Source organism: Nycticebus coucang, chromosome 24 (genome assembly GCF_027406575.1).
Source record: "Nycticebus coucang isolate mNycCou1 chromosome 24, mNycCou1.pri, whole genome shotgun sequence".
In the NCBI taxonomy this organism is placed as follows: domain Eukaryota; kingdom Metazoa; phylum Chordata; class Mammalia; order Primates; family Lorisidae; genus Nycticebus; species Nycticebus coucang.
In genome coordinates this window covers 12492363-12505247 of record NC_069803.1, presented here as the reverse complement: position 1 = coordinate 12505247, position 12885 = coordinate 12492363, and the positions used below count along the sequence as shown (strand labels likewise).

General features: G+C 40.1%; 1 protein-coding gene across 2 annotated transcripts in view; it reads left to right on the top strand.

Annotated features, from left to right (window-relative positions):
• The window catches only part of DCTN6 (dynactin subunit 6), a 27261-nt gene that overhangs the window by 2145 nt on the left and 12231 nt on the right, over window positions 1-12885 (top strand). For both annotated transcript variants that reach the window (XM_053578346.1, XM_053578347.1), the window contains exon 2: window positions 5260-5324. In XM_053578346.1, coding sequence (XP_053434321.1) covers window positions 5260-5324 — 65 coding nt within the window. The remainder of the gene's footprint in view (window positions 1-5259; window positions 5325-12885) is intronic.

The window sequence follows — 12885 nt, the reverse complement described above, 5'->3', positions numbered from 1 at the left end:
GCAAATAGTGGTGCATTCAAGGATAGCAGTCAGTTATCACAAGAAAAATATCTAGAGTGACAAGATGTTTTCAGGAAACTTTCAACTAACAGAAAAAAAATGATTGATTTCACGACAATGATGCCCCAGGAATGAACTTTGCTTCAAGAAATTTCTAGTCTCTGAATTTCAGTTTCCTGATCCATAAAAAGAGAGGGTTGAACCAAGTGATTTTCTGTTTTTCTTTCTTCTCTGACTCAATAGAAGGTTACATATTTTTTGTGGTGTCTGCAGAATTACTCTTGATGAGCTATGTAAGCCAGAAGGATCATTGGTAAGATTTTATTAATTTATGCCTTGTAGAAAGTCATTGCCTGACAAAATGATAGAAATGATATAGCTGTATCTAATAACCATTTCTTTTTTTGTTTTTGTTTGTTTGTTTGGGACAGAGTCTTACTTTGTCGCCCTTGGTAGAGTGCTGTGGCGTCACAGCTCACAGCAACCTCCTACTCCTGGGCTTAGGCAATTCTCTTGCCTCAGCCTCCCAAGTATCTTTGACTACAGGTGCCCACCACAGGCCTGGCTATTTTTTGTTGCAGTTTGTGCAGGGCCAGGTTTGAACCCTCCGCCCTCGGTATATGGGGCCTGTGCCCTACCCACTGAGGCACAGGTGCTGCCCTACAACCATTTCTTGAAGATGGACCCAGGAATTATTCTTTTTTTTTTTTCTTTTTGATACATTTTGTTTGTTTTTGAGATAGGCTCTCACTCCCTGGACTAGGGTACAGTGATATCATCATAGCTCACTGCACCCTCAAATTTCTGGCCTGAAACTATCCTCCCACCTTGGCCTCTCAAAATGCTAGGATTATAGGCATGAACCACTGCACCTGCTCTTGAGTTATTTCTTGATGATAGGATTCCAGGGTGGATTTCAGAAATGTGTCAAGCATTGTGAATATTTTTTACGATTCCTGATGCATATTGACAGTGTTTTAAAAGGGATGTCCTGGGATTGCCATCAGAAGCATACAGGTGTCTTAGTTAAATTACATCTGTATAATCATTGGGTAGCTATCATAAGTAGAAAAGCAAAAACATCTTATCACACCCCCCCCCAACAAACCAAAATGAAATAAGGAATAGACCACAGTATAAACATACTGAGTATTCCAAGTAATATATTCGCATTTATTTCATAACACAATCTTTCATTTTTAAATTACATTGACTGTGTTTCTGCTTGTATAATATCAAACATCTGGGTGTAATACAACACAGAAAAATGAAGAATGGCTGTCATTGATGCCATTGTGAATATGGCTTGACAGGGTTATATTCATGTTAGCAGATTATTTGAAGAGTGAAAGTAATGAGAAGTGATAGTAATAGGTAATTTATCTTTGGTTAAAGACAACTGTTGCTGAAGCAATTAGAGAAATGATTGAAAGAATGGAAAAAGCAATTTTTTTCTTTGTCAATACACCTCAGCATGTATAAGGAAAAAGCAATTCTAAAGGGAAACTAAGGAGTCCAAAAATTATTAAATGATAGTTAAAAGTTACAAGGAGGTAAAAAAATAATAAAAAATTTTAAAAATAAAGAGTTACAAGGAGGTATTTAAAGTAGATAAAATACCATGATGATTGATGAGCTGTATGAGCTGGTGGTGGATGCCATCTTTGGCTTCAGCTTCAAAGGTGATGTTCGGGAGCCATTCCGCAGCATCCTGTCTGTCTTGAATGGACTCAGTGTGCCCATTGCCAGCATTGACATTCCTTCAGGATGGGATGTGGAGAAAGGAAACTCTGGAGGGATCCAGCCGGACATGCTCATCTCCCTGACGGCACCTAAAAAATCTGCAACCCAGTTTACTGGTCGCTATCATTACCTGGGAGGCCGTTTTGTGCCACCTGCTTTGGAAAAGAAGTACCAGCTGAACCTGCCAGTCTACCCTGACACTGAGTGTGTGTATGGTTTGCAGTGAAGGTGGTGGGTGGGCATTCTTCCCAATAAAGACTTAGTGTTTCTCTCCCATAAAAAAAAAAAAAAAAAAAAAAAAAATAAAGTAGATAAAATAAATATAATTAGAGGAAGAAGGCATTGGTAGGCTTCATGATTTAAGGGGGACATTTTAAAGAAAGGCAGATAAAGATTCAACAATAGAAAAATCACTCTGAGTTGTTTTGTTTTGTTTTTTTTTTTTGTAGAGACAGAGTCTCACTTTATGGCCCTCGGTAGAGTGCCGTGGCCTCACACAGCTCACAGCAACCTCCAACTCCTGGGCTTAAGCGATTCTCCTGCCTCAGCCTCCCGAGTAGCTGAGACTACAGGCGCCCGCCACAACGCCCGGCTAAAAATCACTCTGATTTGGTCCTGGTCTTAAGAAAAATTTATTTATTTATCCATCTTATTTTTTCCACTTTATATGGTGTTGAATAGAAAATATATTTTTATGATTCAAAATGCAAACAATTAAAAAATGGTTTAATGAAAAAAATCTTCCATCTACCTTTGTGCACCTACTGTCCTGCTTCTCCCCTCTGTGGAGGTATCCGGTATTATTAGCTTCATATCTGTCATTGCGGAGATAGCTTATGAATATCAGGAAGTACACATTTAAAAGAACGCCATGAATCTATTTCACAATAAAGCATTTGAAAAAGATAAAATCTTACGGTAATTTTTTAAAGCAAAAAATGGTCAAAAAGGCATGGAACACAGAAAGTATTGTTAATTTCTTTTATATTATCTATTATAAGTTAAAAATAAGCGTTTTCAGCTACCATGCCTGTAATCCTAGCACTTTGGAGGCTGAGTCGGTGGATTGTTTGAACTCAGGAGTTTGAGACAAGCCTGAGCAAGAGCAAGACCCTATTTGTACTAAAAATAGAGAAATTAGCCGGGCATTGTGGTATATGCTGGTAGTACCAGGTACTTGGGAGGCTGAGGCCAGAGGATCACTTGAGCCCAAGAGTTTGTGGTTGCTGTGAGCTAGGCTGATGCCACAGCACTCTACCCAGGGAACAGAGTGAGACTGTGTCTCCAAAAAAAAAAAGATTTTTCATGCATGTGATAGAAACTTAGAAGAAAATTGATAGAAGAAAATTATTGCAATCTACATCTCTAATCTTGCTGGTTACAGAATATAGTTACTAAATGAGAAAACAGCTTTTGGGAAAATATCTAAATCAAGGCATTTTGGTTTAGAAATATTTTGTTCAACAAATCTTCAACTGTTTCACATACTAGGTTTTAATAATTTACTTAAAATGCAAATTTTACAGCTTAAAAGATAGTTTCCAGGGTTTTATTGATCTTATGGAACTAGAATGCTTTCTAGAATGCTTTGGGGGCAGAGGAAGGATGTCCGGTCTCATAACTCCTATTTAATACTGTATTAGAAACCAAGGCAATAAAGCAAGAAAAAGAAATAATAAGCATATAGATTGGAATGGAAGAAATAAAATTGTGTCTATTCATGGACAACATAATTGTTGAAGAATCTGCAAGAAATCTACTTGAACTAATTGTGTTTAGCATGGTCTCAAGATACAAAGTCAATATACAAAATTATTATATTGTTATATTAGCAATGAATAGCTACAAACCATTTTTTTTTAAAAATTCAGATAGAATTATAAAAACAAAATATTTTAAATAGTGTTATTTCATAGATGAGATTTCATATAACACCATGAAGGTTTAAATCTGCCAGCCTAGGTGTATGTGGCCGGCGCCCTACCCACTGACCTACGGGCGCTGCCAAAAAGTTCTTTTTTAATGAAAACAAGTTTTCCAGTAACTGTCACTTTAGTGGGGATGTCATTTGATGCGGTTCCTCATGTCAGGCCTTGGCTCACCTAGGGGCAGCATTTAGCTACAGATCAAATAAAAGATTACAGCAGGGACCCAGCATGGTGGCTCACACCTGTAATCCTAGCACTCTGGGAGGCCAAGGTGGGGGGGATTGCCCTGAGCTCACAAGCTCGAGACCAGCCTGAGCAAGAGCAAGACCCCAATCTCTAAAAATAGCTGGACATTGTGGCGGGTGCCTATAATCCCAGCTACTCAGGAGACTGAGGCAAGAGAATTGCTTGAGCCCAAGAGTTTAAGGTTAACCCTAAGCTATGACTCCACAGCACTCTACCGAGAGTGACAAAGTAACACTCTGTCTCAAAAAAAAAAAAAAAATTACAGCAGGATATTGAAAAGCATCAATAAATTATGTAGAAGTTGTTAGTCTTGAACAATTTGTAGTATAATTTGTCACTTGATAAACAGTTTTACTATACATCTATAGTTAAAAGAATAAATAGATGTATTTGTCATTTTTAATTTTCTGTAATACTTTGCTGATTCTTACATAGTTTGAATGTACATTCTTTTTCCCCATTTGCAAAAAATAGTGGCATATTACATATTAGTCTATTTTTTGGCTTTGCTTTTTTTCGCTTAACAGTGTAGCTTAGAGATCATTCTAAAATCTTTACAAGATTTACCAGCAGTCCCCGAGTTATAAACATCCAACTGACGTATGGCTCACATTTACAGAGTCTGTTACAGGTAGTAGGTAAATGTACCTGTTCCAACTTACATACAAATTCAGCCTAAGAACAAACCCGGGAAACCCCATATTCATTCTTTCTGATGACCATCTGTTAGTCCAGAGTACCAAAATTTATTAATAGTCCTCTACTGATGAACTTCTAGGTTGTTTTCAGCTTTTTTTGCCTTTTTTTTTTTTTTTTTTGTAGAGACAGAGTCTCACTTTATGGCCCTCGGTAGAGTGCTGTGGCATCACACAGCTCACAGCAACCTCCAAACTCCTGGGCTTAAGCGATTCCCTTGCCTCAGCCTCCCAAGTAGCTGGGATTACAGGCACCCGCCACAATGCCCAGCTATTTTTTTTTTTTGGTTGCAGTTCAGCCCGGGCCGGGTTTGAACCTGCCACCCTTGGTATATGGGGCCGGCGCCTTACCGACTGAGCCACAGGCGCCGCCCCTGTTTTCAGCTTTTTACTATTTAGAAAAAATGCTGGCATTAAATTAAAGGATTTAACACTCTCTTCTCAATCATTTAATACACATAGTACATCTCATATGGTTTTGGCTTGAGGGACAATAGTATGCCATTTGAGAAGTTTATAATGTATTAAGACCTTACCCTCTTATAACTGACTTTCCGTTTTTCCGTTAGTTTAACTTTTTTTTCACTACAGCGTCAAGGTAGCTTCTATAACAATAGTTTTAACCTTATGCCTTTTTCTCCCTACAGTGTGAAGATTGCTCCTGGAGCAGTTGTATGTGTAGAAAGTGAAATCAGAGGAGATGTAACTATCGGTAAGAAAATGGTTTCTTAGTACTGTTTCTCAAGAATTGATATGATTTAATGTATTTTAGTCCTTTACAGTTAGATATTGTCTTGTGTGTTTATTTCACCAGTGTGTAATTTTATTGACAAAATAATGTATTTCTTCCTAAGGGATTAAAATTTCTAAAAGAATATAGTGTGATGGAAGGTGTGTTTAAACTCCTATCTGGGGCGGCGCCTGTGGCTCAAGGAATAGGGCTCCGATCCCATATGCCGGAGGTGGCGGGTTCAAACCCAGCCCCGGCCAAAAAAAAAAAAAAAATAAAGTAAACTCCTATCTGGAATACTGATGAGTTAGTGTAACAAAGTCATTCATTTATTTGAGAGGTACTATCTGTTGTGTGGCTGTGACATGCCAGATACTATTCTGTCAGTAAGTACAGCAGACAATGATAATGCGTTGTGGAGCTTCATTAAGAGTGTGGACCATGGAGTCAACAGACCTGGGTTAGCCCATTAGCTCCTTGCTCCTTACTGGGTGACTTGCTGGGTTATTTTGGGCATGATGCTTAATCTCTGTAGCTTCATTTCCCCCATCTCTGTAACTGTGTAGGATTAGGTCCAGCTGCGTGGCTTAAGCATGCAATATTCTCTTATATAAGAAGTTTAGAGAGAAGTAATTCAGGGCTGATTAGTTGATTGTCTGGCACAGAGCTCCAGCCTTGAAGGCCAGTAGGTGATGTCTAGAGCACCAGAGTCATCTTGGATGAGAAAAGGGAGGAGTGGAGACAAAACAGCAAACATCCCCGGCGTAAATCAGCTCCCTTTAAAAAGCTTCCTGAGGGTGGCACCTGTGGCTCAATGGAGTAGGGTGCCGGCCCCATATGCCGGAGGTGGCAGGTTCAAACCCAGCCCCAGCGAAAAAACCGCAAAAAGAAAGCTTCCTGAAAGTCCCACACAACCAGCAACCACTTCCTGTGTGTCTTCTGGCTAGGACTTCATTTTAGGGACGTATCAAGCTGCAGGGGGCATGGGGAGATGTAGCTTTAGCTGGTCACATTGCTGCCCCTAATAAAATCAGGGATCATTTGCAAAGAAAAAGGAGAATGGATATTGGATGGCAATTAGCAGTTTCTGTCACAAATAATTGTACCTGTCCCCTAGGTATGTTGAAAGAGAACGTGAACATTGAGAGTAGTGAGTTCTCAAATGTTAGCTGTCACTAATGGCATTGTTAAATCTTATCAATGTAGCCTCACCAGAGATCAAATCCAACATTTAAATCAAATGAACAGTTCCACATGTGGCAACTTAAATGAATATGACTAAGTCTTCCAAAGTCACATTTGCTTTCACGTTTGGATGTGGTGCTGCAGCTTTATTGGCTCATCCTTGCCAGCAACTGAGGGTCACCTGCGCTCTTCCAGAGGCGAGCTTTCAGTGAATTATTGTAGTGTACTCTGAGAGAGAAAATGTGCCATTTCCTTTTATTAGTAGTTTCTTTAATAGGAAAAACCATAAACTCATTTTTTTTTTCCTACTGAGTGTAAGCCTCCAACCAGTTTAGGCACGATGTCTCATAAAATCAGCAAAGATTATGCCAATATTATGGAACATTGTTAAGACTTTGCCAGGTTGATTGACTCAGTTATTTTACGTGCATTTAGAAATTTAGAAAATGGGCTCGGCGCCTGTAGCTCAGGTGGCTAGAGCTCCAGCCACATACACCAGAGCTGGCGGGTTTGAATCCTGGGCCTGCCAAACAGCAATGACAATTACAACCAAAAAAATAGCTGGGCACTGTGGCGGGCCCCTGTAGTCTCAGCTGCTTGGGAGGCTGAGGCAAGAGAATCGCTTAGGCCCAAGAGTTGGAGGTTGCTGTGAGCTCTGATGCCCCGGCACTCTACCCAGGGCAACAGCTGGAGACTCTGTCTCAAAAAAGAAGAAAGAAGAAATTTGGAAAATGGCCCTGTTTCCTTTTTGGTGCTGTGCTAAGTCTTTGTCTTTGGCATGACCTGAGCCATACCAATTATGAGGGCCACATAGTTATCAAAATGCTCTCTGTATTCTTTTTAACTCGTCATTTCACTGCACAATATTTATGGCTTTTGTCATGATTCTAGGAATAATAACAAGGCATTCTATAACTAGAAGGAAAGGAAGACTCAACTAATGTAATTAATTATTAATATTTTCCCTGGCATTTCTATTTCTTCCCCATTTTATTTTATTTTATTTTGTCTTTGAGACAGAGTCTCAAGCTGTCACCCTGGGTAGAGTGCTATGGCATCACAGCTCACAGCAACCTCAAACTCTTGGACTCAAGCAATTCTCTTGCCTCAGCCTCCCAAGTAGCTGGGACTATAGGTGCCCGCCACAACACCTGGCTGTTTTTTTTATTGCAGTTGTCATTGTTGCTTAGCAGGCCTGGGCCAGGTTCAAACCCACCACCCTAGGGGTATGTGGCCGGCGCCTTCTGACTGACCTACAGGCACCGCTCTTCTTCCCCATTTTAAATATAAGTATTTAATATTAAGAGGCTGGGCACGGTGCCTCACTCCTGTAATCCTAGCACTGTGGGAGGGCAAGGAGGGTGGATTGCCTTAGCTCACAGGTTCCAGACCAGCCTCAGCTAGAGCGAGACCCCATCTCTAAAAATAGCTGGGTGTTGTGGTGGGTGCCTGTAGTCCCAGCTTACCCGAGAGGCTAAGACAAGGGGATCACTTGAGCTTAAAGGTTTGAGGTTGCTGTGAGCTGTAACTCCAGGGCACTCTACTGAGGACAACAAAATGAGACTCTGTCTCAAAAAAAGTATGTAATATTAGTATCTATTTTGTAATGGATATATAGATAGTATAGGTATATCTACAAACATTAATACATAGGTGTGTATGAGTGCGTGTGTGTATTTCAGATTTGAAATAACTCCTGTTACTTATAGAATCTTTTCTGCATGGTAAAGGCTTAATCCTATGATAGGAAGGGAGCTGCCAGTGATTGGTAGAAGGAGAGGTGCTGCCAATAATGGGGGACCGCTGTCTGGATTCAGCTTTGGGGGTATTAGGAGGCAACATGTACTTTCCCCTCCTTCTGGCTTTCACTGCTTTGTGCTTCCCCCAGTCTTTATCCCTGCGATCTTCCTGGTTTCCTGCATGTTGAAATCTACTTTCTAGCCAGTCACAGTAGTTCATGTCTAATCCTAGCATTTTAGGAGGCTAAGGTGGGAGGATTGTTTGAACCCAGAAGTTAGAGACCAACCTGGGCAGCATAGCAAAACCCTGTCTCTACGAAAACTGAAAACTAAAAAATCTAACCAGGCATGGTGGTGCATCCTTGTAGAGCAGCTACTCAGGAGGCTGAGGTAGAAGGATCACTCAAGCCCAGGAATTTAAGACTGCAGTGAGCCATAGTTGTACTCCAGCCTTGACCACAGAGACCTTGTCTCTCAAAAAAAAAAAAAAAGCAAGTCTACTTTCCATCTACTTTTTCACCACTAGTTGATAGTACACCGTTTTTGTTTTTGTTTTTATTTTTTGAGACAGAGTCTCAAGCTGTCACCCTGGGTAGAGTGCTGTGGCATCACAGCTCATAGCAACCTCAAACTCTTGGGCTTAAGCGATTCTCTTGCCTCAGCCTCCCGAGGAGCTGGGACTACAGGCAGCTGCCACAACTCCCATCTATTTTGTTGTCGTTGTTGTTGTGGTTGTCATTGTTGTTTTAGCAGGTCCAGGCTGTGTTCGAACTGCCAGCCTCGGTGTATGTGGCTGGCACCCTATCCACTGAGCTATGGGCCCAGCCCAGGTGTAAATAGTTAAATTAATCGTTCAACACGGATTTCCTTTTCTTTTTCTTTTTTCTTTCTTTCTTTCTTTTTTTTTTTTGAGATAGTCTTACTTTGTTGTCCTCATTAGAATGCCCTGGCTCACAAGCAACTCAAACTCTTGAACTCAAGTGATCCACTTCCCTCAGCTTCCCAGGTAGCTGGGACTACAGGTGCCCGCCACAACACCCGGCTATTTTTAGAGATGGGCTCTTCTTGCTCTTACTCAGCCTGGTCTCCAGCTCCTGAACTCAGGCAGTCCACCCACCTCATCCTCCCAGAGTGTCAGCACAGATTTTCAGTGAGGGATTATAGTGTATGATGTGATGATAAATTTTTCAAGAAAGAAATCTAGGCCAGGCACAGTGGCTCACATCAGTGCCACCTGTAATTCTAGCACTCTGTGAGCTAAGGCAGGAGGATCACCTGAGCTCAGGAAGGAGTTCAAGAACAGCTTAAGCAAAAGCAAGACCCTGTCTGTATGGGGTAGAGTAGTGCATCCCTGTAGTCCCAGCTATTGGGAGGTTGAGGCAGGAGGATCAAAGATGGAGCTTGTAGCAAGCTATGATGAAGCCACTGCACTCTAGCCAAGGCAACAGAGTGAGACTCTGTCCCCCTCCCCCCACCAAAAAAGAATGAGAAATTTCTACAGATTTGAAATTTTTATCACAGAATAGATCCAAGTTAATATTTGCTGTATTTATTTTTGGCCCAGTGTTGTGAAACAAGAAAATTTGCTCAAATACTTTCCAGAAACATTTCAATTTTAAAAATTAAGGAAAAGGCTCAGAAGAGAGCTGTAGTTACCCAGTGTTCTGTCTTCTACATTTCTTATCTCATTTTTGTTATGCATGTTCCTTATCTTTAATTATGAGAATTTTCCAAAATTGGTATTATAAATATCACTTCTATCATTGTTATATTTGGTACAATATATCTCTAATCTTTTGACTTCTATTACTTTATTTTTCTTAAGTCCTACATCAGATTAAAAAGCTCTTGGGAGATATAATTAGAAAGTTAAATCAAAGCGGAGTAGAGATAAGTTATCTGATTACAACTCTTCCCACCATGCTTTGTTTTTCATGTTAGGGCTTTTATTGTTGGTTTTGCTTAGTCACCAGAATAATTGATTTAAGTCTTTTCCATTGTGTTATTAAGATGGAGATTTGAACACTTAATAAACTCTGTTTTCTGTGCTAATAAACTCAAGTGTAATTTAATTGATAGGTTTTTCAAGATGTTTTGTGTAACTTTCCATGTGCTTTCACAAATTATTCCATTCTGAAATATTTTGGAAAGAAAGTAATGTTTTCCTTTGCTATGCTTCAGGTTAGTGTAACTTTAAACCTTATCTTCTGTTTTCCTAGAAAATCAGGTATTTGGCTTATTAGAGAAACTAAGCAAAAGCTTGGGAGTATAATCCTTACCCAGAAACCCTAGCCTGAAGCCCTGCTGGATGGAGTTTGACCTTCTTAGAGCTGTTTTTCAACCTTTTTTACCTTACAACACACTTGAACCTATAGTTAAACTTCTACAGCACACTTAAATTATGTCAGTAAAAAAAAGAATGTACTTGCTGTGCTTTGAACTTCCTTTTTTTTTGCAGTTTTTGTCTGGGGCCAGGTTCGAATCCGCCACCTCCAGCATATGGGGCCAGCACCCTACTCCTTGAGCCACAGGCACTGCCCCTTTGAACTTCTTTTGAAAATAATTTGATTAATGATCTTCAAAAATTTTGCAGCACACCAGTTGAAAATCATGGCCTTAGAGGCTGCTCAGAAACAGACTTTGGGAAAAGTAACAATTCTCTTGTTAATTATAATTTGGGTAAATAAGGTTTATAGGCTGCCTTGATTCATGAACCATGAATTATTTCCTGTAAAGCTTTATTTTGAAGCTGAAGAACATTTTATAAAGGCACCTTAAAGCACAGGTCTGTATTCTATTGCAGGGTAAAAGGCAGCCTCATGGTACTAGAACAGGACTCAGCAGTCAGAACATCGTAAAGTGAAGGCAGAATTTGGCACAATGGAAAAGCTTTGTGCTGAAACATTTGTCTCACTCATTCTTTCTAGTAGAGCTTTAATACAGATCAAAAGCCTCCCTTTTATAGTAGGAATTGTGGCTTTGACTTAAGAAATCACTTAAGTGAGTGAAAAGCACTCACAGGTCCTTCAGCTTACAGGTCAGGGGAATTGTTTAATTTTCAAAAGAGCAAGCTTACAGGTTTTTGAACTATTTATTGATACATGGAAATGTACACCAAAACTGCTTCCTGTGGCAAAGATAGACAGAAAAAGTGTCCTTTACCAAATGAGGGAAATGGAAATTTAATGCAAGGAATGTCTTTCTGGCTCTGTTGCATCAAGCTGAGCCAAATATTTAGAAAAATAATTCATCAGCCAGTAAGGCAGCTCCAACTCTAGACACATTTATCCAAACAAGGAGATAAGCCAAATAGGGTTTCAGCACATTTGGTAAGAAAATACACAAACTGCCCTGCCAGAAAGAGTTCCAAAGTTCACAACGGGCTTTTAAAATTATTTTTTCCATGGTGACAGGTTTTTATTTTTAAAGCACTTTAACCTCAAGACCCTTAAGCGTGGTTTGAATGCAGACTTCGTCTAGGTAAAAGTGCCCACGGCCCGCAGAAAGGCCTGAAGCATATTGTGGCTGCCTCTCTGTGTCTCTAATGGTGCTTGAATTGCCTGGCTTTCAGCTACCTGACCTCCAGCATCAGACTATGCAGAGAGAGGAGGCCGGGTTATCTGCATCGTTTGCTGAAGTTACAACATTCCTTTAGGAAGTTCACCAAGCCAAAACCTTAGCAGCCACATATCCTGAAGTACACATAGGGAAATATCTCTAGTCGGTCCCAGACAAGACCTACAAGGATTTGAGGGAATGGTTCAGTTTATTACTGCCTGTAACATTTGCTGTCACCCCACAACTCAAAGTTGACAGTTTCTCAAACTCTTTAATACTTATTTCAGCCCGGAAACACCAGGACCTGTAGTTTGGCACTGCTACCAGCAGATGGAGTTGGTGTCTAAATCACAGGTCTCACCTGACTGCTGCTGTTTTTCCTACCCAGCAAGGCTCTCAGATTTCTAACCAGTTTTCCAGTTACTTATTAAATAACTTATTAGTAATTATTTTAAAATAATGTTAAAAATAATAAGACACCTGGTTAAAATTGCTCATCCATTATTTTTAAATACGTATTATGTTAAGACATGTTACGGGGCTTGGAGTTATTTCAATTTTTAAAAATTTGGCCAGGCACAGTGGCTTATGCCTATAATACCATTACTTTGGGATGCCAGGTGGGAGGATCACTTGAGGGCCAAGAGCTGGAGACCAGCCTGGGTGACCTAGTGAGACCCCATTTCTGCAGAAAGATTTTAAAATTAGCCAAGTGTACTGGCTCATGAATGTAGTCCCATTTACTCAGGAGGTAAGGCAGGAAGATTATTTGGGCCAGGTGTTTGAACTTACAGTGAGTTACGATGATGCCACTGACCTGGGCAACAGAGTGAGACCCTGTCTTTAAAAAAAAAAAAAGTGTGTGCTTATTTGTGTGGAGTTTGAATTTCATGGCTCATGTGACCTTCCTAATCCTCTTCCCTTGTTGTCAACAGTGTGTTCCCTTCCATTACTTTCAGAGTGGGTTACTTTCCTCTTCATTTAATATATCTAATAAATGCAGGAAACATGTATTAGTCATTTCGGAGAGGGAAAAAGGAAAATAACAATTTTTTTCAAAA